Here is a 27939-nt window from a genome sequence, read left to right as displayed (position 1 = left end):
GTACGGAGGCATGGCCTTCCTCAATTTCACGCTTTCCATTAGCGGCAATGCTCAATTTAGGAGGTAGGGGCGTGTGATTAGAGGGAAGAGACTATCGTGAATCCACAAGGTATCTACTAATTGAGCTCTCTAGCTAGTGAAAATGTTTGAAAGACCTTATGGGAACTAGAAATCAAAATACTTTACGAAAAACTTTTGCAAGAGAGCATTTGTTTCTTTCGTGCTCTTGAAATTAGCATTACGACGTCGAAGTTTACAATGTTCCAAACAAAAACACACAAAAATGGCTTTTAGAACTTTTCACATCGAGTAGTTGAATTCACCACTCCAGACCTTTCCACGACGTTTAAAAGGCAGAGCATTTTTAAGTTTCACCTTTAGGATATCATTGTATCCTTGATGTGAAAAACAATAAACTATAGTGCCTCGTTGTGGACAATAATCGTTAAAAGATTGTGCTCGTTATGACAAATTGTATCAAATATATTTCCAAGCCCACTAATTAATCGCCAACAGGAAAAATTATGGTCAACTCCTGTGAGAGTTCAGTCTCGCAACCCGACTACAGATGTAAAAGTGCTATAAATTTCCCGGAAACCACAAACATAAATCGCACTGCCTCATTCAAATTTTAAACGATAATGAAATTTATAGAGAGTATTTCGCAGGCCGTAAATTTGGTGTAAGTACCTTAGATTCAAACTGTCCTCGTTGAAATCGGTTACACATAGACCATGTAGACGCTCTCGTCGAGGCGTTTTACCACCAATAAAATATATCGAGTTTCCCGCAGAGATAAGCCAGATTCCGGTTTGCCTCCGCCGGACTATAACGTGTGAATCTCAGTTTCTATGAGCATCCAAGGTTATAAGGCTGCTTAGGCACTTCAATTGCTAAATTGCTCGCATTTTTATTACAGTTTTCAAAGCTGCATTGAAGCCAACGTCTGAAAATATCCCCCTTTTATGGCTAAGGTTTGATGATAAACGGCCGATACGAATTTCTTGATAGATTTTTCCGGGCAGATATCTCAGGTTTTTGGCCGTCGCCAGAAACTTTTAATCTACAAATATTGCAACAGAGCATTCTCCAGTCGGGAACTAGATGTGCTGTCACCTAAACGCGCATTAAAATGTACTTACAACAGACGGCGCGCCGCTCGCGTCTCTAACGACGCATTTCATGGGGAAATAATGAATCATTAAGGCTGCTCACCAAAATTTATATCCGCGATACATACAATATCGAATTCATAAATTGGCAATGCTATTCCTCGCGTGAGAAATCACAGTAGTGCAAATATTGAGACTAAATGGATTGCTCTGTATTCATTGCCGCGCTGCGTACGTTTTTTGAAACCAATGTCCTCGCAATACGAATGCAGCTTTTACGGGACGGACTGAGGCCTCCTCCATGGGCCTCTGGAGTCTTCCTCGTATGAATCAAGTATCTGCTTACACCCTCCATCCACGCGAACAACGCGGCAGTTACCTTCATTTAAATTCCAGTCATCATTGTGTTAAGGCTCCTCTGGAGCTATTCACGCTCGATGTAGGTGAACAGCATTACGTCCTCATACGCCATAGCTAAATCAAGGAGCTCGAGAAAACACCCTAACTTGGAAAACATTCATTCTTGGAAAGAAAAAAAGCTCTTCTTCAAAACTTTAAGTGCGCTATGCGCTAGGAATCGGCTGCAATTTATAAAAATAGGAGGCGAAATAAAAGTTTACGTATGAAAATTTCTAAGCATTCAACACTACTACTTGCTTGAAAGTAGTACTTTTTATGGTTTTAAACTGATATTTGATTCTCCCTTGTTTCCACAAACAAAATGACCAATACATCGCGTTTATCGCGATTGTATTCAAAGATATCAACATTTAAAATTGAGCATTCATGAAAATCATCACATTTAAAAAAAAAGCCATTGTTCTCATAGCCGTTCGTTCCATTTTTGCAAAGGGTTCAACAACGAGGTTCTCATCATAATTGGGAGACATAATAATAAAATTGCTGATTCCAATCCAACTTTCCCTTCATGTTCGTATTCCCCTATTCTGACACAACACTTGTATTTGAAATAATCGGAATACTGTAGCAAGAATCCTGGGGTGAGAGAAACATTCATTGGATTGCTCAAGGGGTAAAACTAGGCTTTTGATCTCTCTTTACCGCAATCACCCCGTCCAATCTGAAGTTTCGTTGTCAAGAGTCAGTTTGTGCTATAAGAGCGATCGAGGTGGCTGCACGATAACCAACCAGCTGAGTTCTACGTGGAATCCCCAACTTCGGAATTCTTACGATAAATGAAAAATTTAGTTGATGAAAGAATTAAAAATAAAGTTTCAGAATACTAATACAGTAAATCCTTGTTCATGAGGTTCATATTAGATGGAAAAAAATGAAATAGAAATAAACATTATGAAAGCTATGGCAATGGTCGTAGTATGCGTAGAGTCCCTTCAATCTCTCTGGGGTTTAGCCAATACAATCTTGGTTGTATTCGCAAAAGCTGCGAAATACTCTCATTTTTATTCACCGCATGTGTTAGTCACTTCGTCATTGTTTCATATCAAGCGGTGGAGCACTTTCCATCTTCTCCGCCTCCACTTACCCGCAAACCGGCGAGAGATGACGGGAGGAATAATCGCGAACCGTGACTTCTGGAGAAGTAGGTATGTTGTACACGGAATGCAAAAAAAAAAAGGATTCCCCAGTAGGCCACCGTCATAGGCGGATCCAGGGGGGGGGCACGGGGGCACGTGCCCCCCCCAGACCCTCAAAAATATGCAAGATTTTTAATATGGTCCCATTATCATTGCGTTCGTTTTGTATTACGAGGTATCCTTGTGCCCCACCCAGAACAAAATCCTGGATACGGCCTTGCGTGTGCCCCTCCCATAAAAAAATCCTGGATCCGCCCCTGGCCACCGTGCATTTAAATGGATTCACCAAACTCGCCACACGCGTCGCTGACGACAGAAATATCCCAATTTCTTGAGAACATGAAGTATAATTGGGGCTATTAGCCATAATTTTGGAGTCGTGATAAAATAATCTATCGAATCCATAAGTTTGAAATACTATTCCTCGCGAGAGAAAATTCTTTATTGAAAATATTGTGAATTAAGGGATTGCCCAGCACTCATCGTCGCGCAGCGGACATTTTTTGTGAATCGTTGATTGGCTGCTTTCAGGTTCTCTCCCGCGTCTGTTCATCCCAGGCAACGACAGGTTTCGCAAATGTTTCAGTTTCCTTCTTCAGGTCTTCACTTCGGACCTGAAGAAGCAAATTGCAACGTTTGGGATACATGTCGTCGCCTGAGATGAACAGACGCGGGAGAGAACCTGAAAGCAGCCAATCATCGACACCCATTCGCGTAAGCCTTCTTTCCAACATTTTTGGAAATCGGTTAAAAATCGAATGGAGAAATATACAGGTTGATAAAAAGGTGTTTTTCTCGAAATTTTAACTCTAGAAAGCTGATGTCAGTAGCAATCAAAGTTAACAATGATATTCAGGTCGAAAACGCACAATTTTTGAACTACAGAATCATTTAGCTTAGCACTCCGATTGGCCGCGAGGTTGCCCTGCTGCTGGATGCCTTAGATGCATCGCGATCTCCGGCAGGCAAAGCATTCGAAGTCATGAGTTGTCCAGAGCATACGGCAACAGGGCAAACTCGCGCCCAATCGGAACGCTTGGCTCAAAGTTTCTGTAGTAAAATAAGCTCTTATAAAAAATTTTTTTTTTAAACCAGCCTTTATATTTAGATTACAGGGGATGAGCAACGTTTATATATGACACAAAGCAAAAAAACTCAGTGACCCCGAAAAACCAAAAGTGACGTATTAAAAAAGTCACTATATTTATTAAATTTTCAGTGAATGGTAAGCCCCCTATGTTTCAAAATGCCACCCCTATGCTTTTAAATGCCTACCCCTATGTTAAAAATGCCACCCCCCTATGTTAAAAATGCCACCCCGTACGTTTTATGTAACGGTAAAACAATATTCAAACATTTACAAAACCTTACAATTGTTAATAAATATATGAAGATCATAATTAGCTGTTGTACAGTTTTCACAAATTAAATGTATATGTGAATAAATGAGAAAATTGTAAAGATTCGTGTAGTGTGTACAAAAAATAAGGAAAGGTTATGAGTAAAGAACGTATATGTATTAGTTAGGTTGCGTAAATTTAATTCTCTGATTGGTTACTAACACATAGAAATGTGATTGTAGTGTAAATATTCGTTTGTATTTATGTGTGAAGGTTAAAAAGAGTAACATATTACAGTAATAAGCCGAACATCGACCATTTGGAACTTCTTAGATCAAAAACATGTTTTGGGGGGCTATAGGTTGACTGGGGTTGGTTAAAGGGGGTTGGAGAGAAAAAGTTATATTTTCATGTATTGTCATCGGAAATGAAGAAGTGTGCAAAATTTCAGCGTTTTTGCTTCACAGGAAGTGAGTCAAATTTGAGTTACAAGATTTGTACCAGACAAACAGACAAACAAACAGACAGACAGGTTGGTGAGTTGATATAAAGGCTGGAAAAATGGTGCGTTTTCGACCCAAATATCATTATTAACTTTGATTTGTGCGTTTTTTTTCATTTGTAACTTTGGTTCCTACAGGCATTAGCTTTCCAGGGTAAAACTTTTGTGACACAATTTGTTTCCACCCTGTATAAAGCGTCAACGAGACGGATTGTGGCTTCGTAGTGCCCTTGGAAAGAATAATCGTAGACCGTGACCACTGTGGAAGAAGGTATGTATGTGCCTCCGGGTGGTAGTGCCCGGACGCGCCGTCAAGACTAGCGCCCGATGACCAGTCAATCGTCTCATCTTCCCCTTCACATCGCGTCCTTTCTCCTGAACTCCATGTAATCTTACACAATTCGAATTAACGGTCCCATGCTCCAACGGCGTAGCGAGAGGACTGGAGCACTGCCCACTTTAAATTGCGGACCAAGGAAAGCGTATAAGTGATGCAACCTCACTAAAAATACCTACCTTCAAAATGAAAAGTGAGAGCTCCTCAGAATGGTACGTGTTATTAGATCGCGCATGCTCACCGGCTTACTATCGGCGCAAAAAAAGGTAGAACGCTGAACTTAAGCATTTGTATAAAATCCTGCCGAAGCTCTTTAGGGACGTGTCATATATCGTTTTACTCATTGTGTATTCTATTGCAACAATGAATCATTAAATATAGGATAAACGTAAAATTTAAGCTTCTACGGTCGAAATAGTGAAGAAGAACACGCGAAAAACTATGAGAACTGTCGTCTTCTTCATCTCGTTATGGGCAAAAGATTTGATTCGTGCATTGCATTATATTTTTCTATAGAGAGAACGAAATCTTCGTATCACAAATAGCTTTTTTAAATTGAAATTTACACATTATTTGATTTTTTTTTATGACCGAGGGGTAGATTTCAATTTCCGAGGTGTAGAAAAGAAAATGAATATCGCAGTTACGTATCCTAAACGTCAAAAATATTTCTTAAATTTACATGCAAGGAAATTTTTATATTGCTCCTATTACTTGAAATAAACCAAAAAGACGAAAATCGTCGTTTTGTAGAGTGCATTGCCACGGGGTGGCAATTTCTCAATTCAAGGAAATTGCTTCGGAATAAAAAAAATTAATTTTCAGATAAATGAAATGAATTTACTATCAGTGACATTTACTGCTGGCTTAAATGGAATACTGGTTGCTGTCGCTATTCTCGGATTAAAATAATCGCTCATACACAGAGGGACCGAATATTACTTAATGCATGGTTATCACTTCCAAAATAAGTATCATTTAAGTTCCCAGATGTACATATATCAAATGAAATGCTATCAATACGATTTTCATGAAATCCACATTTAAAACGGAGAGAGCGTTAAATGTTTAAAGCATTTCTCTGTTTCAAAGAGGGAAAAATAGTAAGCTATCGAGGAAGGGAACAAGAAAATAGGGTTCGTGGATAGAGTTAAAGCCAATAGACCTTACTGTGAACCACAAAGAGTTCAACTTGATATTGGGAGGATGAACGGGCAGGGTTAATTCGTATAAAGTTTCTTGTAAACCCATCATAACTAGAAGATTATTTAAAGGATAGAAAAAACATTCTCCTTCAAAACGACAAGTACATTCTATGTTCCTCAATATGATTCTCACGATTACGCAAGTATCTTAACACCGTAAAAACCTGCATTAAAGGCCGTATTTAAAAAGGTTTTTTTTCCAGAATAAAAAGCATAGAAAGTCATTTTCATTTCCCGACACACAATAACGTGAAAGTGTACTTTGAATTAATCATGGAAGAATGTATGCACATGTACTTCACTCCCTGACGCACCTCTGATGCTGCCAGCAAGAGCCATGTGATTACTCGCTCTCTTGGGAGGTCTCTGCCCCCCCCCCCCTATATCCTTTGTGGCATTTTCTGGTCACTCTGCTAGTTCTTACAATTTTGTGTCTGTCGTTTGCTCCTCAAGGATTGTTTTTTTTTAGTGGTACCTAACTTTGCTTGATTAAAAATAGATAGAAAATGTAGTGCTACGACAATTTTTCCTAAGATTTCAGACGAGTTTAGAGGGGGTCGATTCTATTGATTAACGTCGTATCTCATCTCGTTCACTACAAACATTTATATGAGTCAGTCAATCGTGGGAAGTGGGTTTTATAGGACATGGATTTAGAGGTTAGCACTCCCTTATCACTGACACCCCCACACCACTCACACTAAACGCTTGCCTGCTACGCGCTATTGCCTCTCTCATCCCCGAAGTGTCCTACACCGTCTCTCCCTCCTCTGTTCTCAACCGGCCATCCTCGAGGAGGTCCGGGTCCTCTCTTCCCCATGCAACGAAGGCCGCTCCAGTTCATCCAAGACCATGGTCCGAAAGCATTGCCCCCACAATGTGAACGTGATCATTCGCATGCGGACCTGTGGCAGTCAGAACAATGTTGCGCACTACCTCCGCTACGTTTGGAGCGGGAACATTTAAAACGATTTGCACCAGTGATACTTAAATTCCAACGCAGAGTACAATTAGCATAAAAGAGTAATCACTGAAGTAAGACAAGGTTCTACACAAAAGACATGCTTATTAACCTGTCTTGTTTTATTGACCTTCATGCAGTATAAAAATTGACATTGAATGAAAAGTTAATGATATAGCTCTGCCCACCGATATTAGAGCCTAAGTAATGAATGTCGGCGTATTGCATTTCCACCATGAGGGATAAATTTTCGTTGTAAAGTAACTCCAGCTTACAGAGTTTACCTGTAGAATGACGGCATTGTGAATCAGAACACTGTTTTTCTAATTTGTTAGTTCGGAGAGGAGCATATTAGTAAGTTTTCATGATCAAAATACTGTTCCAACATTCTTCCCGATACGGCAGACTTTCCGCTCAATGAAAATCTACCTACCCACGATTATAGCGCATAACGCTATGGAATAAAATCAAGCCATAATCAAGCCGAAGAATATTGAGGTCATTCACCCCAGAAACGTATGGCGTAAATAATTATCAAGCACACAATCAATGAATCGCACCCTGATTTTCAATGAGTGAAGCAATTCTCACAGTCTTTACAAAAAAGCAGCAGAACAAAAGCAGCAGAACATTCCAAATTTTACGCATCAAGAATACAGAACGCCATTTAAAAAATAATATATAGCATTCCGGTCTGTCATATTGCATTAATAGGGTAGTTTCCTTCATCATAGAAAACGAAAGGCATTGATTGCGATTCGTTACCCACCATTAGTGTATTCATAATATACAAATTATTTTGTTTTAGAAATCCCTGTTTAGACGAATGTTAAGGGTCAATTTTAACCTCATTTGAAAAAGGCCATATTGGCGCCCATACGATGCTACTCTACGTGACGTCACAGGAACCTAGATGCTATACGAGTAGATATGAGTTTTACATCGTCTGAGATTACCAATGCATGCATGAGGCACAGAGCTTAGGGAAACATATCTTAATAATAACCTATTAAAATTGCCTAAGGTCGGAAAGTTTCCTTCGTTGGCTAGAGTATTAAATATCCTTTTTTAAGCCAAGCGCTACCTGTTAGCAGGGTAATATACGCTACCGCCATGCTCGACAGCAAGCAGCCTGCATTGTAGCGGCGTTCATAGCCTCGCACCGCACAAGTGGCGCATACAGCTGCAGCCAGACGTCACAGTCGGGCTTTTCCCAGCATTCATACTTAGCCGTCGCGTTTTCGCGCGCTTGAAAATTTTCACTTTTCATTTGGTCGCGAAAAATAGATGTCGTCATTTAAAAATCTAAAAGCGTGAAGCATGTACTCCAGGAGTAATAATCTTTCAATTTAGGCAATAAAAAAATAATATGAAACCACCTGATTATGAAACTTTTAGAATTTTCAAACGCACGTAGACGGTAATTATGTTGCCTCACAAATTGTGCGAAAAGCCAATAAAATTGTACCTCACAAGACAGCTGAAAGAAATTCTTAAAAAGGGAAAACTATCTTGGAAAAAAATAAGTAGTTAATATTTGAACTTCAATGTCACTAGTTCTTGGTTCCGAACACACACCTTATTGATCACCCTTGATATATCGCAAATACAAAGGTTATAAATTGGGCAGAACCGCAATAATCGCAGTCAAGGCGTCATTATAGCCGCAACTGATTTGGATTTTTCCAGATCCATTCTCCCCGCACAAGGTCATCTCTGCATCATGTTTTCGAGGTCTTGTCCCACCTTATTCGTTCTCCTAGTACTCGTCCTTCGTGAAACACGCACCCAGCCATAGTACTTGTTTTCCTCCAGGCCTTGGAGACAGGCTTCCGGCAATCCCAACAAATTTTAAACCGAGCCTCGCCGATGCGATGCAAATGCGAGGGCATGATACTCTGTGATAATCTCACCTTTTAAGTATCGCTATCAACCAGACCAACCATTTCCGTTGCGATTCCCTGCATACGCTAGGAAAATGTGGCAATGCAGAGTGATTCGCAACGAATTTTCAGTGATGTAGGAGGGAATGTTGGGGATGTCTATTTTATGTAGTTTTCGTTTGATCTACATGGAGGCGGAAGCGTTTGTAACTCAGTTGCCGCGACGCAAACGACGTTTTAGATGCAGTAATATTTCACATAAAAGACATCTGGGGTACCAAAAAGTGATGAACAGCATTTGGCACGAACAATGACATTATATTTTTTACGTTTAAAATTCAACTGTCTTTTCCCACCCTCTGCCTGAATTTTTGATTGAATGCTCCAAATTTAGGGATGGCGACAGAAATTGAGAAAATTATTAAAATTTGGGAAAATAATTTTTTGACATATTGTTTTATTTTAAGAGACGCGGGAAATATTTTATAACGGTTATTTTTTGAAAATCGTATTATTTTTAATACTTCTACTAAATTCCCAAATCTCTTTGTAAGAAACTATATTATTGGTACAAATATATCATGGGTAGCGATGATGTTAAATCGGCCGTTCATTAATGTCTCCCAAGTTTGGAACTAGGACATATAAATCGGAAAATTGATCATATTCTTAATGAATAAATGGTAAACGTCATTAAATTATATATTTTGACCAAGTTCAAGCGTTGATACATGATTGCAAACTATTTCTTGGAAAATGTAGTGTCATTAGTCGATAAAATAGGAGTTCGAACCCCGAGTCTTCTGCTTAAAAATACGAAAAATAGCTTTATTCAAGACCTAATATTGAAAATTAGTTGTAAAATAAACAATATGCAAGGGATTGTCATTACTACAGTGAAATAACATCGAATTATTGTGAAGCAAGGACTCTAAAATAACATAAATTATAAATTGGATCATCTTTGGGCCATTTGAGTTGTATGAATAAGTTACCGTACGTTCGCCGAAAACATGCCACTCACTAACCAGAGAAAAGTTGACCACGGGCGGGAGCGAAGTTCGCCAACGTTCTTGCTCTAAGAATTCATATACACGAGTGCACCATCTCCTGGCGCTAATGGACGAAGGACCTAGGCCGCAAGAAAACGAAAAGTGTGTGCTATTGTCAACCGGGGCGCTAATGAACACCCTACGAATATAAATGGGACGCGAACAAAATGTTCTCAGCATACTAATTCCTTGTCATCTTGAACGGACACGCGTTCTTTCCATTCTTTGGTGTCTGTCACCTAGTTTTTGGAACACGGTTAACAAATACTGAATCCTAACGGGGATGTGGCTTCAGCGTCCGAAGTATCGTCATAAATATTTTCTCCATCGTTCTTTAATAAGTATGGCAATGAGCACAGCTGAGAGTATTTTATTATCATTAAAGAAAGCTGTTTATGAGATATTAATCGAGAAAGGTCCACATTTACACGTGTTTAGAGGACTAATTACTTGCGCTCGACCAGTCTGTTTACGTGAATTATTACCCGTTTAAAACTTAAATGCCGTCATTTATAAATACGATTTTTACTCGTACTCGTATCACGAATGTATAGAGCGGACTCTTTTCAATATTTGCTTGAATCGAAAAATTATGAAACTTTCCCCCGATATTTTCTCATGAGTATTTTTTTTAATATTTGAGAAATAGACAAATATTGACGCCAATGTACACTGTTTAATGGTGAAATTTTGAGATGGGAATGTATGTTTTAATAAAGCAATTCTTCGCGAAAAAAAATAAATACAACCGGTCGAGAGAGAGTTATTCGACCTCTTAACTGATTATGTAAAATTAAATCTGTAGCGTAGGCATCGGGTGGCAACTTCTAACGGCCATTAATACTACGAATTGGCTCTCATACCTTGAAAACGAGATATTGTCGTTTAAATGAATCTGGGTTATTCAAGATCTGTGAGGAAAATACAAAGTAGTATCTTTTATCATGTTTAGCATATGGAAATTACACGACGTGTGGCCTTCAACCATTAATTAACTACTACTACTAAGTATATATATAACGGAAAAACGATACACCTTAACAGGCAATAAAATATTTTTCTAGTTCAACAGCCATTCAAGATTTTTAACCGGTCGTTGAGAACAAGTTTTTATGTAACGCATTGTAAGTGAAGATAAACATAACCACGCTTTGATTTTAGCTGTAAATTCTTCCATTTCGGAGCTTGTTAACATTCGTGAACCGCTGGATCGTTCAAATTATCTTCCTCCATGAATGAAATAATTGGCGAATTAACTGACGATATAAAAAAATAGCTTTTCAGGTGGCCTTCTAGTTAATTTTTTTGGTTATTGGAGGGAGAAAAAATATTATAGAGGAACATTCACTTTCACATCCATCAACCGAATTATGAAAAATGAAATTCAGAGTGAGACACAGGATCAAATTCTGAGACAGTGTCTGACACCAAAAGGCTAACCTTGGCCTTTACCTCACGAAACCAAGCTTAAATCTCCATATAATAAAACTGATAATCCATAAACTTCTGCTTTATTGAACTCCTCTCACATTATTGATTATTCTACGATAGCAATATTAACGGGATTGTAAATAAATAATTCCTTAACGATTTTTATATCTACTACAACGGGACATCGTGCATAGAATACGATATAACACAGAAACTTAGGAAAAATGTTCTTGGATGAAATAAATGGACATGATCGGACATTACGAGAGGTGTTAGTAAATCAAGGATATAAAAAACTGATATATTACAGTGTTTGAATGTAACGCTATGAATAGGGGTTAAATAATTATCCATTATAGAAATTATGATAATGATAATAGCTGTTTTTCATATTATTTTACCATAAAAATAAATAACGAGCGAATAGGTTAAAAGTAGGAGCAGGAGTTAAAAGTGGTGGAAAAGGTGGAAGTGGTGGGCGTGGTTAGGGGTAAAAGAAGGAGCGGAGTTATTCAATGTGTGAACAGCTTGGGGCTACTGACCAAAGGATCACGGGTTCAAATCACCCATGAAGCCTTCACATACCGCATACAAAAGTAAGAGGTGCCCTAAGAAAAGGCACTGGTCCCACTTCCCGACTATGTAAATGTCACACAACAGTGGCTTAGTCTGAGTTGAGCTCTACCCTCACCTGTAAAACCCGCCTGAAGCACTGAGTGGGTGAGACTGGAAAATGGCGGGATAATATGAGTGCATGGAATGAAATAAATTCCGCAGTGAAAGACATCCGTAGGCATTCATGATATATGAAAATATTCTTCACAAAAAAAGATAAGGAAATGCGGAAAAAGTGGTAATGGAAGTGGGTTAAAACAGCGCAGCTGATTTAAAGTGAAAGGTATGGTGAGCCACCATTATGGCCAAAAAAATTGTAAGAGAGTGAGTCAAGGTGAAAAATCTCCGGCAGGCATCGTGTCATAGCAATGACAAGAAAAAACCGAAAAGCAAATACTCTTTGTTTGCATGATTCCCAGGATAACACAAGCGTTTGATCTGCACAATGATCCAGTTGATAAAAAGCAATAATTCGTGTTTACAAATTACAAGAAAATGGAAAAACAAATTAAGGCTTCCAGTAGCCCCTAAACACTGGGAAAATACAACACCTGATGGCAGGTTATCCCTCTCCACAGCTGATGCAAGGTCGGGGTCCTTGTTAAAAAGCACTTCCACCACGAGATATAATTTCTGTGATAAGAGAAGAGAGTGATTTGGTTCTTTTTGGGATTGAGTAAAAGGAGGGACATACAAGTAAGTGTTAAGAGGCTTCTTTTGATATCCAGTGATTATGAATTAATTTGTCTTCGATCGCATAATGCCTTAAGGAGTTGGGACTAGAATTAAGTTTCGGCAAATACATGGAAGAACAATGGGATGGATCATCCATTTTTTTAAATTGCCGATCGTAATAAATATTGAAAAATGAAGAGACCCGAATTTTTCTGTTTCCCCATCCGTAGCATACTTATTGATTTATTCGTCGCGAAAAATAATCGGCCTTAAAATGGCAGTAAATTTGATCACGACACGGACTTCTGCGGAGCGGCTCATTGCCAGCTACTCCTGGTCCTCAATTTGGTATTTAGCTGTCCACACTCCAGTGAGTGATTCCTTCCCTCAGTGAGACTTTTTCTTTTAACTAATGTAAGCAGTGAGTCGAAACTGGTGACGTCACCAACGCATCACAAAAGGGGAGGCACTTTCCAATTTATCTTCTTTAATAATGAGTGAATGGCTGAATGAACCTCTCCACTTACCGAATTCTCTTTTGGATTGCGATTTCGGTTATGGCAAGTGAATTGTGACGATGAATTGTGAGTCATCGACCCCATTGTCAGCAAGACTTTTCGCTATCGCTATGTGAACTTTGACGAAGAAGGAAACATTACGGCGTCGGAAGAATTACAATATCCTGGTGGTGAGATTACTTAAAACATATTACGGGGAAAACGTAGGAACTACTATTAAAGGACTCGTGAAGAATCTAGGAATCGTCAAGCGTACTGGGACGAAGAAGTGAGACGTGATGCTTCGCATCTGTCAGCCAAACATCTAGGATCCGGCGCAATAAGATTTAATCCATGAATTGGGTAGTTTCCTTCATCAAAGAAAACGAAAGGCATTGATTGCGATTCGTTACCCACCATTAGTGTATTCATAATATACAAATTATTTGGTTTTAGAAATACCGGTTTAGATGAATGGCAAGGGTCAATTTTGTCCTCATTTGAAAAAGGCCACATTGGCGCCCATGCGATGCCACTCCACGTGACGTCACAGGGACCTAGTTTCTACACGAGAGGATAGGAGTTTTACATCGTCTGAGGTTACCAATGCATGCATGAGGCACAGGGCTCAGTGAAACATGTCTTAATAATCACCTATTAAAACTGCCTAAGGTCGGAAAGTTTTCTTCGTTTGATCGGGGAATCATTATCCTTACTTAAGCCAAGCGCTACCAGCCAGCATGGTACTCAGCTACCTGCTAGCATCCTGCGTCGTATCAGCGCTCAGAGCCTCGACCCAAGGTCACCTCACTTGCCGCAGCGGGAAGCAGAACGACGTCACGCGGAGTTTTTCCCGGCATTCATACTTACCCGTCGCGTTTTCGCGCGCTTGAAAATTTTCACTTTTCATTTAATCGCGAAAAATAGAAATCGTCATATAAAAATCTAAAAGCGTGAAATACGTACTCCAGGAGTAATAATCTTTCGATTTAGGCAATAAAAAATAATAGGAAACCACCCTATTATATAAAATAAAAAAACGTAAAAAATTGCATCTGGCGAACAGAGATCGTTATCCTGGTTTTCAGCTGAATAGGGTAGCGTTATGAAATACAGAGCCCACTAGAATGCCTCTTTTTGGCTCCGTTATCCGCGAGCAAACTGCAATAACCAGAAAACTAGCCACTATACATATAAATACAGTCATTGTGATCATACTTTTAGTCGAAGTGATGTAATTTGTGATTAATATAGAGAACTCCACCTCAGCAAGAAAGTTTTATAGCCATTTTTAGTTTTCAATTACGCCACTATAAAGTGTGAACCCTGAAATTGCATCGTACATTTTATATAGGCAACCCGCTACACATATTCTCATTTTTCCGTTTCAGTTATCAATACCTTAATGAAAGCGATTCCTCTTGCCGATACCGTATCTGTCATGGCATATAATTTTCGAGAGGAGTCTAAGCGACGCGTATGTCAAGTGATGCACTAATGATAGCTTACCATTTTTTTTTACTAATTTTCAGGTTTTTTTAGATTTCCGAATCAGCTATACGGCATAATCGAGTTTGAAAAATTAAAACAGAAGGTATTAAACGGTTGGGAAAAAATCACACCTGTTATAGCGACACGCAATTTATGAGTTTTTCCGAGCAATAAAATTCACTACGAGAAAGGTGAAATATGGACCGGCAGTAAAAAAGTAAGTTTTTTTTTAAATGCTTCATTGGGTCTCATAAGTAAGTATACCGCTCCAAGCGTGCTAATAAATCAGCACTCTGAGACAGTCGAAGGTCGACTTGTGATGATAAAGGCATTCATAGTTGAAGGCTCCTTCACCAACGGGTATTCTTCCACCTCCAATCATCTTTCGGAGCTTTGTGTCCAAAAATTTCAGTGGGTAGAATGCAACCATTCTTCCAGGTTTTTAATAAGATCAAAGCACCGCTGTTTCCAAATGAGTATATGATTGTCAAGTTAAAAATATAATGTGAATTATTCTAACCATCTCCTTAAATTATGCAAATAAATTAATAATGTTATAATTTAAAAATTAAAGAAAATTGGAAAAACGTTAGAATCTGTAATTATATTGGTATTGAATTTTTAATTTAGGTTTCAGCATAGCTGCATGAGAAAAAGATTTGAGTGCATAATGCACTCAAATTCTACTCTTAGTTGTATTATAGGCTTCTGAGAATATATTTAGGAGATATGAAGAAACGGGTGGGCCAGATGAATGACGAACGCTTATCGGAGGGAGAAAATATTCACATAAACATAACTATAACAATGTAACCAAATACATCACAATAATAATCCGATAAAAAATCGAGAATAAATGTCAAATCATCATATCGTAATACCTACTCGTTGATATTTTTATTCGTGTTTTCATAATAGAAGTACTCAGTCAATTGGGGTTTCTCGTGAAAACATTAACCACTTCTAATTTCATAATTAATGAGAATACGTATCTAATTAATTAATTTTCTCTGTAAGTTGGATAGTCTCTTTTCAGAAATAGACATTAATTTTCATGATAGAAATTCACATGTTTAGATAAATTCTTTAGGAGATAAACCAATATCTTGCACCACTTAAACTAAAATTTATCATAAAATAAGAAAATTTTGCTTTCTAGGATTTATTACAAAAATTATTCGGATTTAGACCAGTAATTCACCCAATTCCCAAATTTCAAGGGCTCAGGACTCACTACAAGGCATTATTTCGGCAACGCTACCAGAGGCAAGTTGGGGTCCACTATAGCAGAGCTCATTCAAATCAGTATTCAACCGCTTCGGCAGGCACGTGGGTAAGTATCGTACGTAGGAAGATCGATTAACGCGGAATGAGATCCGGAAATCAAATCTCTCACATTCCAACTGTTCGCGGATACCAGTGAACCCGATGCGGAACACAATGCTTTTCCAAAAAGCGTAAATAAGAAAACTCACTAAGGTATTAGCATACAGGATACAATGGGTAGCAACGGATCACATGGTTTTCTGGTTCTGCACTCGTTTCCGCGTCATGAGCCCCGAAAAAGGCCTTCGCCAGAGGACGGGAGCAGTTACAAGGGCGTCTCCCCGAAGACACGTGTGGGACTTACGGGAGGAGTGACTGAACAGTCGTGGAAAAGGGGGGCGGAATGTTATTTAAAAAAAAAATGGGAAGTCTATCGGTGGACTGGTCTCGTGCACTAAATTGTTGCAGATGGTCATTGCAAGGTGGCAAGGAGACATTTATTTACACCTGGGATTGAAATACATTTCAGTCCCAGGGCCGCATTTACTTTCAATCAGCAATCAAAAAAACTTGTACAATTCACATAAATAATTTTAATATCGACCAGTTTCGTCGCTGTGCAACATTTTCACCTACCCACGAAACTGGTCGATATTAAAATTATTTATGTGAAATCTGCAAGGTTTTTTGATTCGATATGAAGCAATTTCACGAAGCCGAGCCTCAACCTATCAATTCTTTCAATCGGCATTTTAGGGGGCGACTAGAAATGTAAATAAGATGATCAAATTAAGAAGTTTTGAACAAGCAGTAAACCATACAAAAATGCTCCAATCAGATGGTGCTATGTCACGTCACTGACTATGAACAGAATTAGAAAAAGTGATCAGCCGGAAAGTGGTACGCACTACTGAGCTCCTCTTATGTAATTCGGTAAACAGCAAAGTCGACGTGAGCGGCATCTTGTCAAGATACACGTAATTTTCAGTCATTTGTTTTCTTTGATAAAAAGGTCGCCAACAGCAAGATAAGAGGGCCTCACGGGTCGCTTCTGAACCGTGGGACGTACTGAGAAAGCCTCTGATTTAGCCCCTTCCGTCGTTTGAGGTATAATGTCGCTGTGAAAGCTCATGGCCTTGCGCAGAAGACGATTTTGGGACTGGAAGAGTCTGCTCCCTTAAAACCGGTGGTGACTGGTACCATCGTAAGACTCATGCTTAGGATTTCCGTGGCCAAATTTAAAATATGTCACATGCCTTCAATGAATTTGAATCCCCACAGCTAATTGCCAAACTGGATTATGGAGGAGGTCGGGCGTTGTTCACCTTTCACCATCGAATTTGACTTGGGTACGGCTGGAGGATATCGGCTACCTTTCTTGATCTTCCACAACGAGTGAAAATGTCCAATACAGCTTGGAATATCTTCACTACGCCGAGACGTTTTGCCGGCCATCTGCCAGCCATGTACTCAATTTGCCCTCCGTTACATTGTCTTAAGGCCGTTTTACACGGTACACGGAATTGCGCAGGTTAGAGCTGCATTAATTTCTAAAATGGCGTGGAATTGCGCGAATGCATGAACGAATTTAGAACAGGGGCTATTTTGCCGTCTCGCATCCACGCATTCTCGCATGTGTTCTAGCAATTCACCGCTTTACACGACGCAATTTTGATTGCGCCTTCACACGTACGTCAGACTGCGCAATTCCGTGTACCGTGTAAAACGGCCTTTACGCCTCACATTCATTTCATTCTCCACGTTTCTCACATTATTAATGGCGCACGAGAACTTTTATTCACCTGATGTATTTTTTATAAGCCTTAACACTTACTGTTAGTTATGTTAGAAACTGAGCATTGGTTGTCATTCAAACTACTCACAAGTACACTATCTTTTTATTTGAAATTAATGATGCCTTATTATGTGCTTTTACTTTTTTATTTTTTAGAAATCTCTGTTAAGATTTAAATGCCTCGTGTTATTTCAAGTTTAATGCCTTTTGGGAAAGTCTCACAACGAAACGTAAGGCTGCAACATGTAGGCCTTAACACGGCTGGAAACCCGAAAAGAATTCATTTAATGATGAATTGGTTATATTTCAGTCCTAAATATGAAATCAAAATGTTTCCTATGCGTTGGCGTTGAAGAATAAACGGTTAAATTGGCCAAATCTCAAGAATAATCTAATCAATATGAAGAAAAAGTTGTTAAGAGAAAAAATATGCGTAAAATTTCAGTCGGTTAGGTCAAAAATGCGGATTTTTAGCGAAGGCCATGCGTTCACTTTAGTCCACGAGAAGAAGAGGTATATGTGGAGCAGAGCAGTAGGCGGGAAGTCTGTGAAAAGTGAAAGAGATGCTGGGAGGGAGAGGCCCTGGGCGAGTGTGAGGGCGCATTTGGGGGACGATAAGAATCGGTTTGGAGCGGATACCGCGGCAACATCCAGGAAGTAGGGAGGGCACCGAAGGAAGGAGACGATTGGATCGGTATGCCTTTCCGACATTTACCCGAACCGTTTTAATCCATGAAATCCTTGAGGGTGTAAAACTTTCAACCAGGAAGCGAAACGTCGCCGTAGCAAGTGGAACCTGCTGTCGCAAAAAAAAAAAAAAAATTATGATGAACGCCAGGCACCTTCCCGCCCACAATAACATCACTCATAGAAATGCTTCGGTTACTACCAATTTCTTTCCATTACTGAAATTCGTACAGAAAAAGCCCTTACAGACTAAACTTAAAGGTAATATACAAACTCGTTAGCGAGTAGATTTAATGGAAGCTAATTTTACGTGAATAAAACACAAATGTGTTTTATTTATACATTAAATTATATAATTTGAATTTTCCACTATTTACTTAATGTGACCCCTATCGGTTTCCACGCTCTTTGCGTCATTTTAAGAAGTAAGGTAATGCAGACACGATAAACATGGAGGAGACGGATATAGGATGAGTGATGCGTATTTGAGGGGAGAGTGGGACTAAGGTTATGATTTTTGGGAAGTTAGGATAATGAAAAATCACAATTATTTCTTGTTCCACTTTATTATTTATCCATTTGTTTAAAAATCCAATGTAAAAGGTCTCATGTACTGTTTTTGGGTTTATTGCAAATAAATAAATAAATAAATTTCGAATATTTAAATGGAATTTGGTACCCACATCATTTTATACAAAATTACGGGTTCAAAATCCACGGTTATTTTTTTTACAAAAAATGTGGATTTAATGTGCCTAATGAGGAGATTCTTTTCATGATTTTGTCTGTCTCTCTTTCTTCACCTCCCCGAATGGCTTCCCCAAGACCAATGGCACATTTCTCTTATGGTTTACTCTTAATTATAACATAACCTAATCAGAGGATCGGGGAGGAGAGGGAGCTGAAGAGATTTTTTCATGTGACTAAATATCGCCTGAGTTATAGATTTCCCTCAAATCAAACAAAAATGCATTCAGGAACACAATCGGAGAAGGGTTATTGGGGACGGCATGGGATCCCCGATGTCCTCGCAGTAGCTCTTCACCTTGGCTATAATCTTGGCGACCTCTCTGGCACCTCGCATATAAGGGTGCTTAGGCCGTTGACCCGTGACCACGTGAATGCGAACTTTCCCTTTGTCCCCTCCACTTGTCAGAGGAAACACGTGCGAGAGCTGTCTCCGCCTCGGTCACTCCGCTATGCCGTGCGCCTCCTGACCTTGCGTTGCATGAAAAAGGTCGAGCACGATTAACCTGCACGTTCAGTTGCCCAAGGCCTGAACTCGATGTTTGCCGAGCTTTCGGAGTAATGCGGAAAGAGGGGCGGGGCTGTGTCGGAGATTCGCGCTCACATTTCGTGAATATATCTCTTCCTCCTCCCCTCAGACGGTCACTGCTTCCTGTTATTCCGCATACCAATAAAGACCAATTACAGAAACCGGTATGTTTATTTAAAAATGGACCATTTTTAGTGAAACTCCGCTAATGTGTATAATTAGTGATACACTAGGATCAGTAGTGGATCCAGAATAGGGGCAAGAGGGGGCTTAGGGGGCTCTCCTCTCCTGTATTTATTCGACAATTGTGCAAAATTACTATTTTATCTATTGTAAATAGTATACCTGGGGAGGGGGGCTATAGCCCCCTCTAGCACCTCTCTGGATCTGCAACTGCCTAGGACAGAAGGGGATAGAATTAAAAGTCACCGATTTCATTTCATAGATACGGAATTTATAGAAAACATATAGCATAAATTACTTCTCAATACGATGACATAAGAACGGATTTATTACTAAATATGATATGATGCGTATTAAAATGATTATTTGGTTTACCGAGAAAAATCGGCTAAGTTTCCCAATCATATTTACCTATCGAAAAGACATCTTTAAATTACATTTTTGCTTACTTAACAGTTAATCAGTTAGTCGAATCATGTTTTAAGGAAAAAAATTTAAAATATACTTAATTCTATCGATGATTCCATTGCTGCGGGAATGGCACTTCCCAACCTGTACGTACCTTGTGGCTGGAGAGGCGATATAATCAACAACAAAATATATCAACTCCTGCCACCGTAATCAACTCATTTCCCAACACAACAACAATATTGTGAAAATTTTGAAGAAAACATTATAAAATCATACAATGCAATAAATACAATATTGTTTTGTTTCCAAATTATAAATCTTTTTGAACCATATCAAAATAAATCGATAATTATATTGTAAATGCATGAATACGTCACCGGAGATTATTTTCCGACACAAAATTCTCACTATAATCAGGAGACGCATATTTTAAAAAACATTCAGGCAAAGACTAAAATTCTCGTGCAAAATATTTAGACGTAAGAGGTAGTACAGGAAAAGCAAATGACCTCCCAATCATGACTATGTGAAATCGCATGACTGAGGCTTAGTCCAGGGTGGACTCTACCCTTACCTTTATACACCGACCTACGGGTAGAAACACTATACGAGAGGTTAGATACCTTTTTATAGCCCACTCCTCAACAAATAGTAAAAGGTATTTAGCCACACCTTTCATCGGGGTCATTTTTAATTAACATTTTCTTGATTTATGTGCATTTTAATTGAATATATTTTAAAATGAGTTGCAACCAAGAGTACCAGAGGAGTACCATTCTATATTTTAAGAATCATTGATTGTTTAGTAACAACACAGGAACTGGACTGATTCTTAGATGGAAAAACGTGACTCACAGTTAAATATATAATTCAACACACACAAGAAATACACTAAAATACTTTTGATCCTGCTATCACGGTATTAACAAATACGGCTCACTGGATGAAAACTAGAAAGTGGTTAAATAAGTTCATAATTAAACCTAAATTGGCCAAATAGTTTTCTGCTCTTGTTAAAGAAGTTGGACTGATCAATCAAGACAGTTGTTTTGGATACCATATAATTTTAATACGTGTAAGTCCGATTTATTTTATTACTGGCTGCGTGGTAACTATGAATAAAGGTGCGAGAGAAGATAAGGACGACCAGTTTTATCAGCGTTATACATATTACGACTTCCATTCAAACCTGACTTGATGGGTATAACTTAGATTGATTTGTGAGAGATAATTTGTGTAATCAGGATGATTCTGAACAGATGGTTTCCGAACACTAGTAAACAACTGCGCACAAACAGAGATGATCGTATATTTAGGAGATTATTTTATGACCACCTTTCTAAGTCCTATGTGTTCTATGCGGAAAATACTAGATTGATGATTGGACGTGACTTTAATAGGGAAATGAACATATTTATTGCTGCGAATCCGATGCCCAGCGGAAGCTCCTTTCGCAGACATTTGTAAAAGATAAGGGGCTAATGCAATCGGAGAGGAAAGTAATAAGATCATTTTCCTGCAGGAGCCGCGCTCATTTTTTTCTGTCTCTCAAAATAAAAGCTTCAACGACTTGGCGGGGAAATACGAATTAAGCATTTATACACACGACGTAAATACATCTAATAGCAAATAATTAATTATAATATAGCAATGCGTTTTGAGCAAATAATTAATAACATTATCTTTAATATGGCGCGTCTGTAAGCGTATCAGACTAAGTTTTGTGAAATATTTTATATCAACATCAAAATTAAACCAATGGTAACTTAAATGGTGAATAGTAAGATTCACATCCTCCTGCTTTGGAGAGACGGTGTTAAGTGTACCCTACACTTTGTTCTTCTCTCCCCCAAATGTACCTCCTCTTGAACACCCCAGAAATGTTTTCTTGGCTACGGTGTTATCGGTAAAACCACTAATAAACACCATATTGTGATTGCATTAGCGCAGCTCGTTCCTCAATCCTATCGGATAATCATTTCATTGACACATATAGTTCTTGAGGAGTACTAATTTAGGGAAAATAAGTTTGCTTTTTTGACCTCTTATAGTAATCACCCGTTCGCAAAAACAGGTTCGCGCATACGTGATTAGTCTGCTAAGTTCCATCGAACCATTGCAGACCTTTATTATTCGGGTAGTGAAATTGATTCAAAGTCAACCTGTTCATGCCGTAACGCTTTACTGCACAGAATCTAATTTTAGTATTTTTCTAGGTTATCCTCAAAGAAAAAATTAAACAAAACGCCCTGAAGTAAAGTCAGGGATGCCGATTTTATGAAACTCTGTAGTCAATTCAAATGCTTCTGTCCTTCTCACAGCCATTTGATTTATATTTTTATTCACAGAGGTTTCTTCAGGGGCGAGTTCGCCATGGGATCCATCCCGCAGCTATCCATCCTCAAGGGTGAGTCGACCAAACCGGCCGACTGGCGCCCTCTCGAGAAGCTATTCGAGTCGGCCGCTTCCAAAGCGTCTCCCGGGGACGTCGCCGTGGCTTTCGGCGGTCGGACCACCGCCTTCCGTCAACTCAACGCCAACTCCAACCGACTGGCGCGCGGCATCGCCGCCAGGGGCAGAGGCCGCCACGGCGACCCTCCGCTGGTGGCCGTCTGCATGCACCCTTCCGACCGACTGGTGACCCTTCTGCTGGGCTGCTGGAAGGCGGGCACCGCTTACGTGCCCGTCGACCCCTCGTTCCCGCCCGGCAGGGTCGCTCACATCCTTTCGGACGCCCGACCATTCTTACTGGTCAAGGATGAGGGCGTGGAGGTGGACTCGGGCACGGTCCCCACAATCAACTACGAGGCGCTGACGGCCGAGTGCAAGCAAGTGTCCGATTCGGACTTGAAGGATGCTGAGAAGCTGCGAGGTTCCAAGGACGTGGAACCGATGGAGAGGACGGCCATTGTGCTCTACACTTCGGGGAGCACTGGGGCTCCCAAGGGGGTGAAGATTCCGCACAGGTGAGTAACAGTTGGGAATGAACGTTTCCATCATCATCGCCGGTTAACTAAGACTGGTTTGATGAACCACTCCACTCTATCCTCCTAAACGATTGTCTTTGCACCCTAATGTATTTTCTCTTAAGAACTAATTTAGGACTCGTTCTTTTGTCTTTGTTGAGCTCTTGGGGTAAAAACACATTGCCGGATTCCATCATCAATAATGAGACTGGCTTCCAGTGGCTCCCAACTCAATCCCCCTACCAGTTAATATTAACACCTTTATGTATACTGCCAATTAAGGACTAGATTAGGGTACATTCCTTAGTTTCTATTGATTTCTGTGTATTTTGAATTTCCAGTCAACTGCTCTATACTCGTTCAATTATGAAAGTAATGCTCTGGCCTTTTTAATTTTCTTTCAATGCATTCATTATCATCGGTAAGCGATCCTGAGAATATTTTGTCACAGCTCTCTGTTTCACACAACAGTCAATCTTTTAATAGGTACCAAAAAGAAACACGCTTCAAATATTAGTTTGCATGTTTTAAAAAAAAAAACACCAGAGCACGTTTCTTTAAATATATTTTGTGCGTTTTGGCTTTGCTCAGCCCGCAACTACTCGTAATAATAACAGTACCTTTTAAACTAAGAAAAAATATTGACGTTTATTTAACTATCGATTGCCTGAGATTAAAATATATACAAGTACGTATATTTCAATTCATGATTGACTTAAATAGTTTCCGACTTTTTTATTTTCTTCCACTATGGAATTTGTTTGATAACTGGCGGTTTTTGTATAAAACCCAGTCGAAAAATAATACTGTACCCCTATTTTTTATCTGTGCACGAGGGAATCCGCTTATTGTGTCTGAAATACGCAAGGGTATTTTAATTCTCTATCTTTGTCTCCCTAAAGGGCCGTTCTGAACCGCCTTCACTGGCAATGGCGCGCTTTCCCCTTCGCCGAGGACGAGCGCGTGGCCACCTGCTTCAAGACGGCTCTCACGTTCGTCGACTCCGTCTCCGAGGTGTTCTCGCCTCTGCTTCGCGGGCGCGGCGTCGTTGTCGCCCCTAAAGGCGTCTCCCGCAACCCCGAGGAGCTGCTACGCCTGCTGGCCGAGTGGGGAGTTCGTCGCCTCGTCCTCGTGCCCTCGCTCCTGCGCGCCATCCTGCTCTGCGCCAAGCCAAGAAGTGGAGGAGCATCCTCCGAGGCCTCGAACCACGCCAGGGCCCTGAGGCTGTGGGTGTGCAGCGGAGAGGTGCTGCCCCTGGAGTTGCTCCGGGACTTTTTCGCGAGGTTCCCCACCGGCGCCACCATCTGCAACTTCTACGGCAGCACGGAGGTGATGGGAGACGTCACGTACCAGGCGTTCTCCTCCATGAAGGAGGCAGAAGAGTGCGACGGATCGGTACCAATTGGTGAGAGATTACGTAGGCGATGAAAGTGAACTATACCCTTTCCTTCCCAAGGTTTTGCATCTTTTACTCAAAAATAAATGTTCGTTGGTAAATTACTAATACCCATTCCAGTTACGGGATTTGATAACACTTCCCTGAAAGAAGTTGGCGTTAAACTAATATTAAAATGGGTGGCATTAGACCCAAATCCCCATGGATAATTCCACGTCCAGCGAAGATAATTCCGTAGTTAAAAATCTCACCTCAGCAGAAAGGAAATAATTGATTGACGGATGTTAATCGATGACTCCACTGCTGGAGCAATAGCGATTGTCTCTATTAGTTACTATTAGGATTTATTCGCATTCGTTCAGATTTGTTTTCTCCATTCCAAGGAAAAAACTAAATACAGCGAGTGTATATGTAAATTCGTGGTACAGCGACTGAAATGCTCTTTCTACCACTTATAGACGAGAAAACTATTAAGACGTAAATATTGTGGCTTTGTGGATACCTGACTGGATTTGAGATCATCTGCCTGAATGAAGTTGTCGTTTAACTAATGTTACCTACACATGGGTCACAATCTGATCCAAAGTCTAAAACATTCTAAATCACGCCCTAAAGTAAATGTTTCATTCATGCCATTATCGATGAAGAGATAGCCCGCGATAATCAATACCAAATGATCTATTGTAATACCCATTGTCAATGAGACGTTATTCCTAATGGCACTAATCCAAATTTATCACCTTCTTGGATGATGCAAATATATTACTCACAAAAATAGAAGAACAACTACCACTGATATAACGTTTGATAGATAATTTAAGATAATGCAAAGAGTTAATTGAATACACATACATTTTTTGCAGCATATCCTGGTAGGAGAGATCATGTCCACCAAAATGAGCAGCAGTAGTTGTTTTAAATTCTAACATATCCAAAGCCAGAAAACTTTTCGTGAAAGGGGAGTATTTTGAGAGTGGCAGAATTTCGGTGTGGATTCACTTAAAGGGGCTACACTGAAGACCCTTTATCCTAAACATTTAGGAGTATATGAGTCCCCAGACGATCCCATCCCTCGCTACGGCCTTATCTTCAAATTATCATTCCTTCATACAGCCCTCGCTAGTTTACCGGTGAGGATCAGGTAGACTACGAAAATTCTCGGCCAGCGCCGGGATTTGAACCCGACCCCACGGTGTGGGAAGCCAACACTTAAGCCATCACACCAATCCGATCCCCTGAAAGTTAAATTAATCGTTAGTTACTATTATACATCATGAAATACAATCACGTCGAAAAATGGAGTTTTATAAAGGTCGCCATGAGGGGAAAAAATTCTGGGGTGGCTGAAGGTCCTCTGGCTACGCCCGGCTACTACCTGAGGACTGCCCCTGGTAATGGGCCCTGAGCACTATCTACCGGTAATCAAATTCGAGTATTTGAGTTTTGAATTAAATCTAAGGTCGTAGGAGAAGAAAATTAACCAAATAATTTGGACTCGCGACACTATTCCGGTGAAAAAGAAAGTCGGAACCTCTAATGATTTCTCCAAAGCAAGCCTTCGTTCTATTAATTCAATATAGGTCATATAGAATCTCCAAGAATTTTCTGCCGTTAAGTTTTCCGGTAAAGATATTCCGGAAATCCAATTTAACAAAAGAACTCTTAACTCATTCCGACTCTTCCAATGTAAGCTTTCCTCTGAAAGACAAGTGACCAACCTGAAGATAAAGGCTAGTCTGAGAATTATTAAAAAGAAACGTAATTCCGTGATATATTTAAACAAACTTGCATGAGTAGTGTTACGTGCTATCCATTTTTTCTCTCGTGATTTTTTTGTGCATAGTCTTTTGTCGAACCCAACCCTATTGGATGAGAGAAATAGATTTTATTTATTCAATTTTGAGGCCAATTATGACAAACGTAGTTGCGACTTATCTCATGATCTGCACATGAATGGAAAAGTTTACACCACCAAATTACTATGTCGATGAAGGCAACCGCGTAGTGGTGCAGTAGACGCAGCTTGGTTTCCGGGTTGTCCTCCGTGTCGATTTTATCTTCGTGATGATAGTTTCGCCGGCGTTGCGGCAGGCACCCTCACATTTATCCGACATTTCTCGCCTGAAGACTATCACAGAACTATTTTACCCAAGAAGAAATGTAATAGCCAGGCGTTAATGTGACAGTGATTCACATCAGAATGTGTTCACAATAGTCATATAAAATGTGATATGGCTGTATCAGGATGACGAGAAATTCCAATTCTGAACGCCATAGATTTCATCCTTGCTTCTCTCTCCCGTTGAAATAGCTGGAGACTTATCGACGAAAAGCTGGCAGATTACATAACACCCACTGGAACTGAACCAAAAAATTAGGTATATGCAACAGTTTTCGTAAATCTAATCGCGCAACGGATAAAGAAACTCACTTCCGAATTCTCTGCTGATCCAATCCAGCTAATAAAATGTTTTCTCTTCCTTTCATCATTCACTGTCTTAACAGGGCGACCACTGGACAACACATTGGTCTACCTGCTGGACAAGCAGTTCCGCCCCGTGCCGACAGGAGAGGTGGGGGAGCTGTTCGCGTCGGGTTTGAATGTCGCTTCAGGTTACATTCAGTCCAAGGAGGCCGACCGCTTCTGTCACAACCCTTTCGCCACGGACCCAGGTGAGTCAACCACCCCCGGAAACATTATCTTCCTCTGAAATTCGTACTACCGCACCATCATCTCCGTTCAACTACGTTCATCGCCAAGTACTTTGCAAAAGATTCGGAATGAAATATGCCAACGACAATCAGTATCGGTCCAAACAACACACATTTTCGTCAGTAGAGCATGAAACCAACGCGAGATATTGTCACTAAGCTCTCTTAAAGATTTCACGAAATACATTTATTGAAGTGGTGGATAAATATTTAAAATAAGACAAGATTGAAATAAAAAGGTCCATTCAGAGTGTTCAGGGTTCATATGTCCCAGACCCTCAAATGCAAGAATAAGCTGAGAGGTCTAACAAAAATCATTCTCAGCGGTAGAAGCCCTAATAAGTGCTGACCCCAAAATGTTCAGATAGGGTTTTGCTCCAAAAATGTCTCTACATAGCTTTCGCAATGGCTCTAGCAATCTCGGCTAGCTCATTGTCAGTTCTAGCGATCTGTAGCTAGCTTGGGAGCAGTTCGAAGAGAAATGACGAGGTTGACTTAAATTCATTGGGAGATTCACTCGCCCATCGTAAAGTGGCGGACATCGCGTTATTTCGCAAGTACACGTAGCGGGCTTGTTGATGTACGTGATT

The 27939-nt window shown here is 39.9% G+C and overlaps 1 protein-coding gene across 2 annotated transcripts in view; it reads left to right on the top strand.

Annotated features, from left to right (window-relative positions):
* The window catches only part of LOC124154141 (tyrocidine synthase 3), a 55477-nt gene that overhangs the window by 12508 nt on the left and 15030 nt on the right, over positions 1–27939 (top strand). For both annotated transcript variants that reach the window (XM_046527674.1, XM_046527673.1), the window contains exons 2-4: positions 22624–23241; positions 24144–24646; positions 27143–27310. In XM_046527674.1, coding sequence (XP_046383630.1) covers positions 22649–23241; positions 24144–24646; positions 27143–27310 — 1264 coding nt within the window. In that variant the 5' untranslated portion in view covers positions 22624–22648. The remainder of the gene's footprint in view (positions 1–22623; positions 23242–24143; positions 24647–27142; positions 27311–27939) is intronic.

The sequence above is a fragment of the Ischnura elegans genome, chromosome 2, assembly GCF_921293095.1.
Source record: "Ischnura elegans chromosome 2, ioIscEleg1.1, whole genome shotgun sequence".
NCBI classification, from domain to species: domain Eukaryota; kingdom Metazoa; phylum Arthropoda; class Insecta; order Odonata; family Coenagrionidae; genus Ischnura; species Ischnura elegans.
The sequence above is the reverse complement of the archived record's forward strand: the minus strand, read 5'-3'. Positions and strand labels throughout refer to the sequence as shown.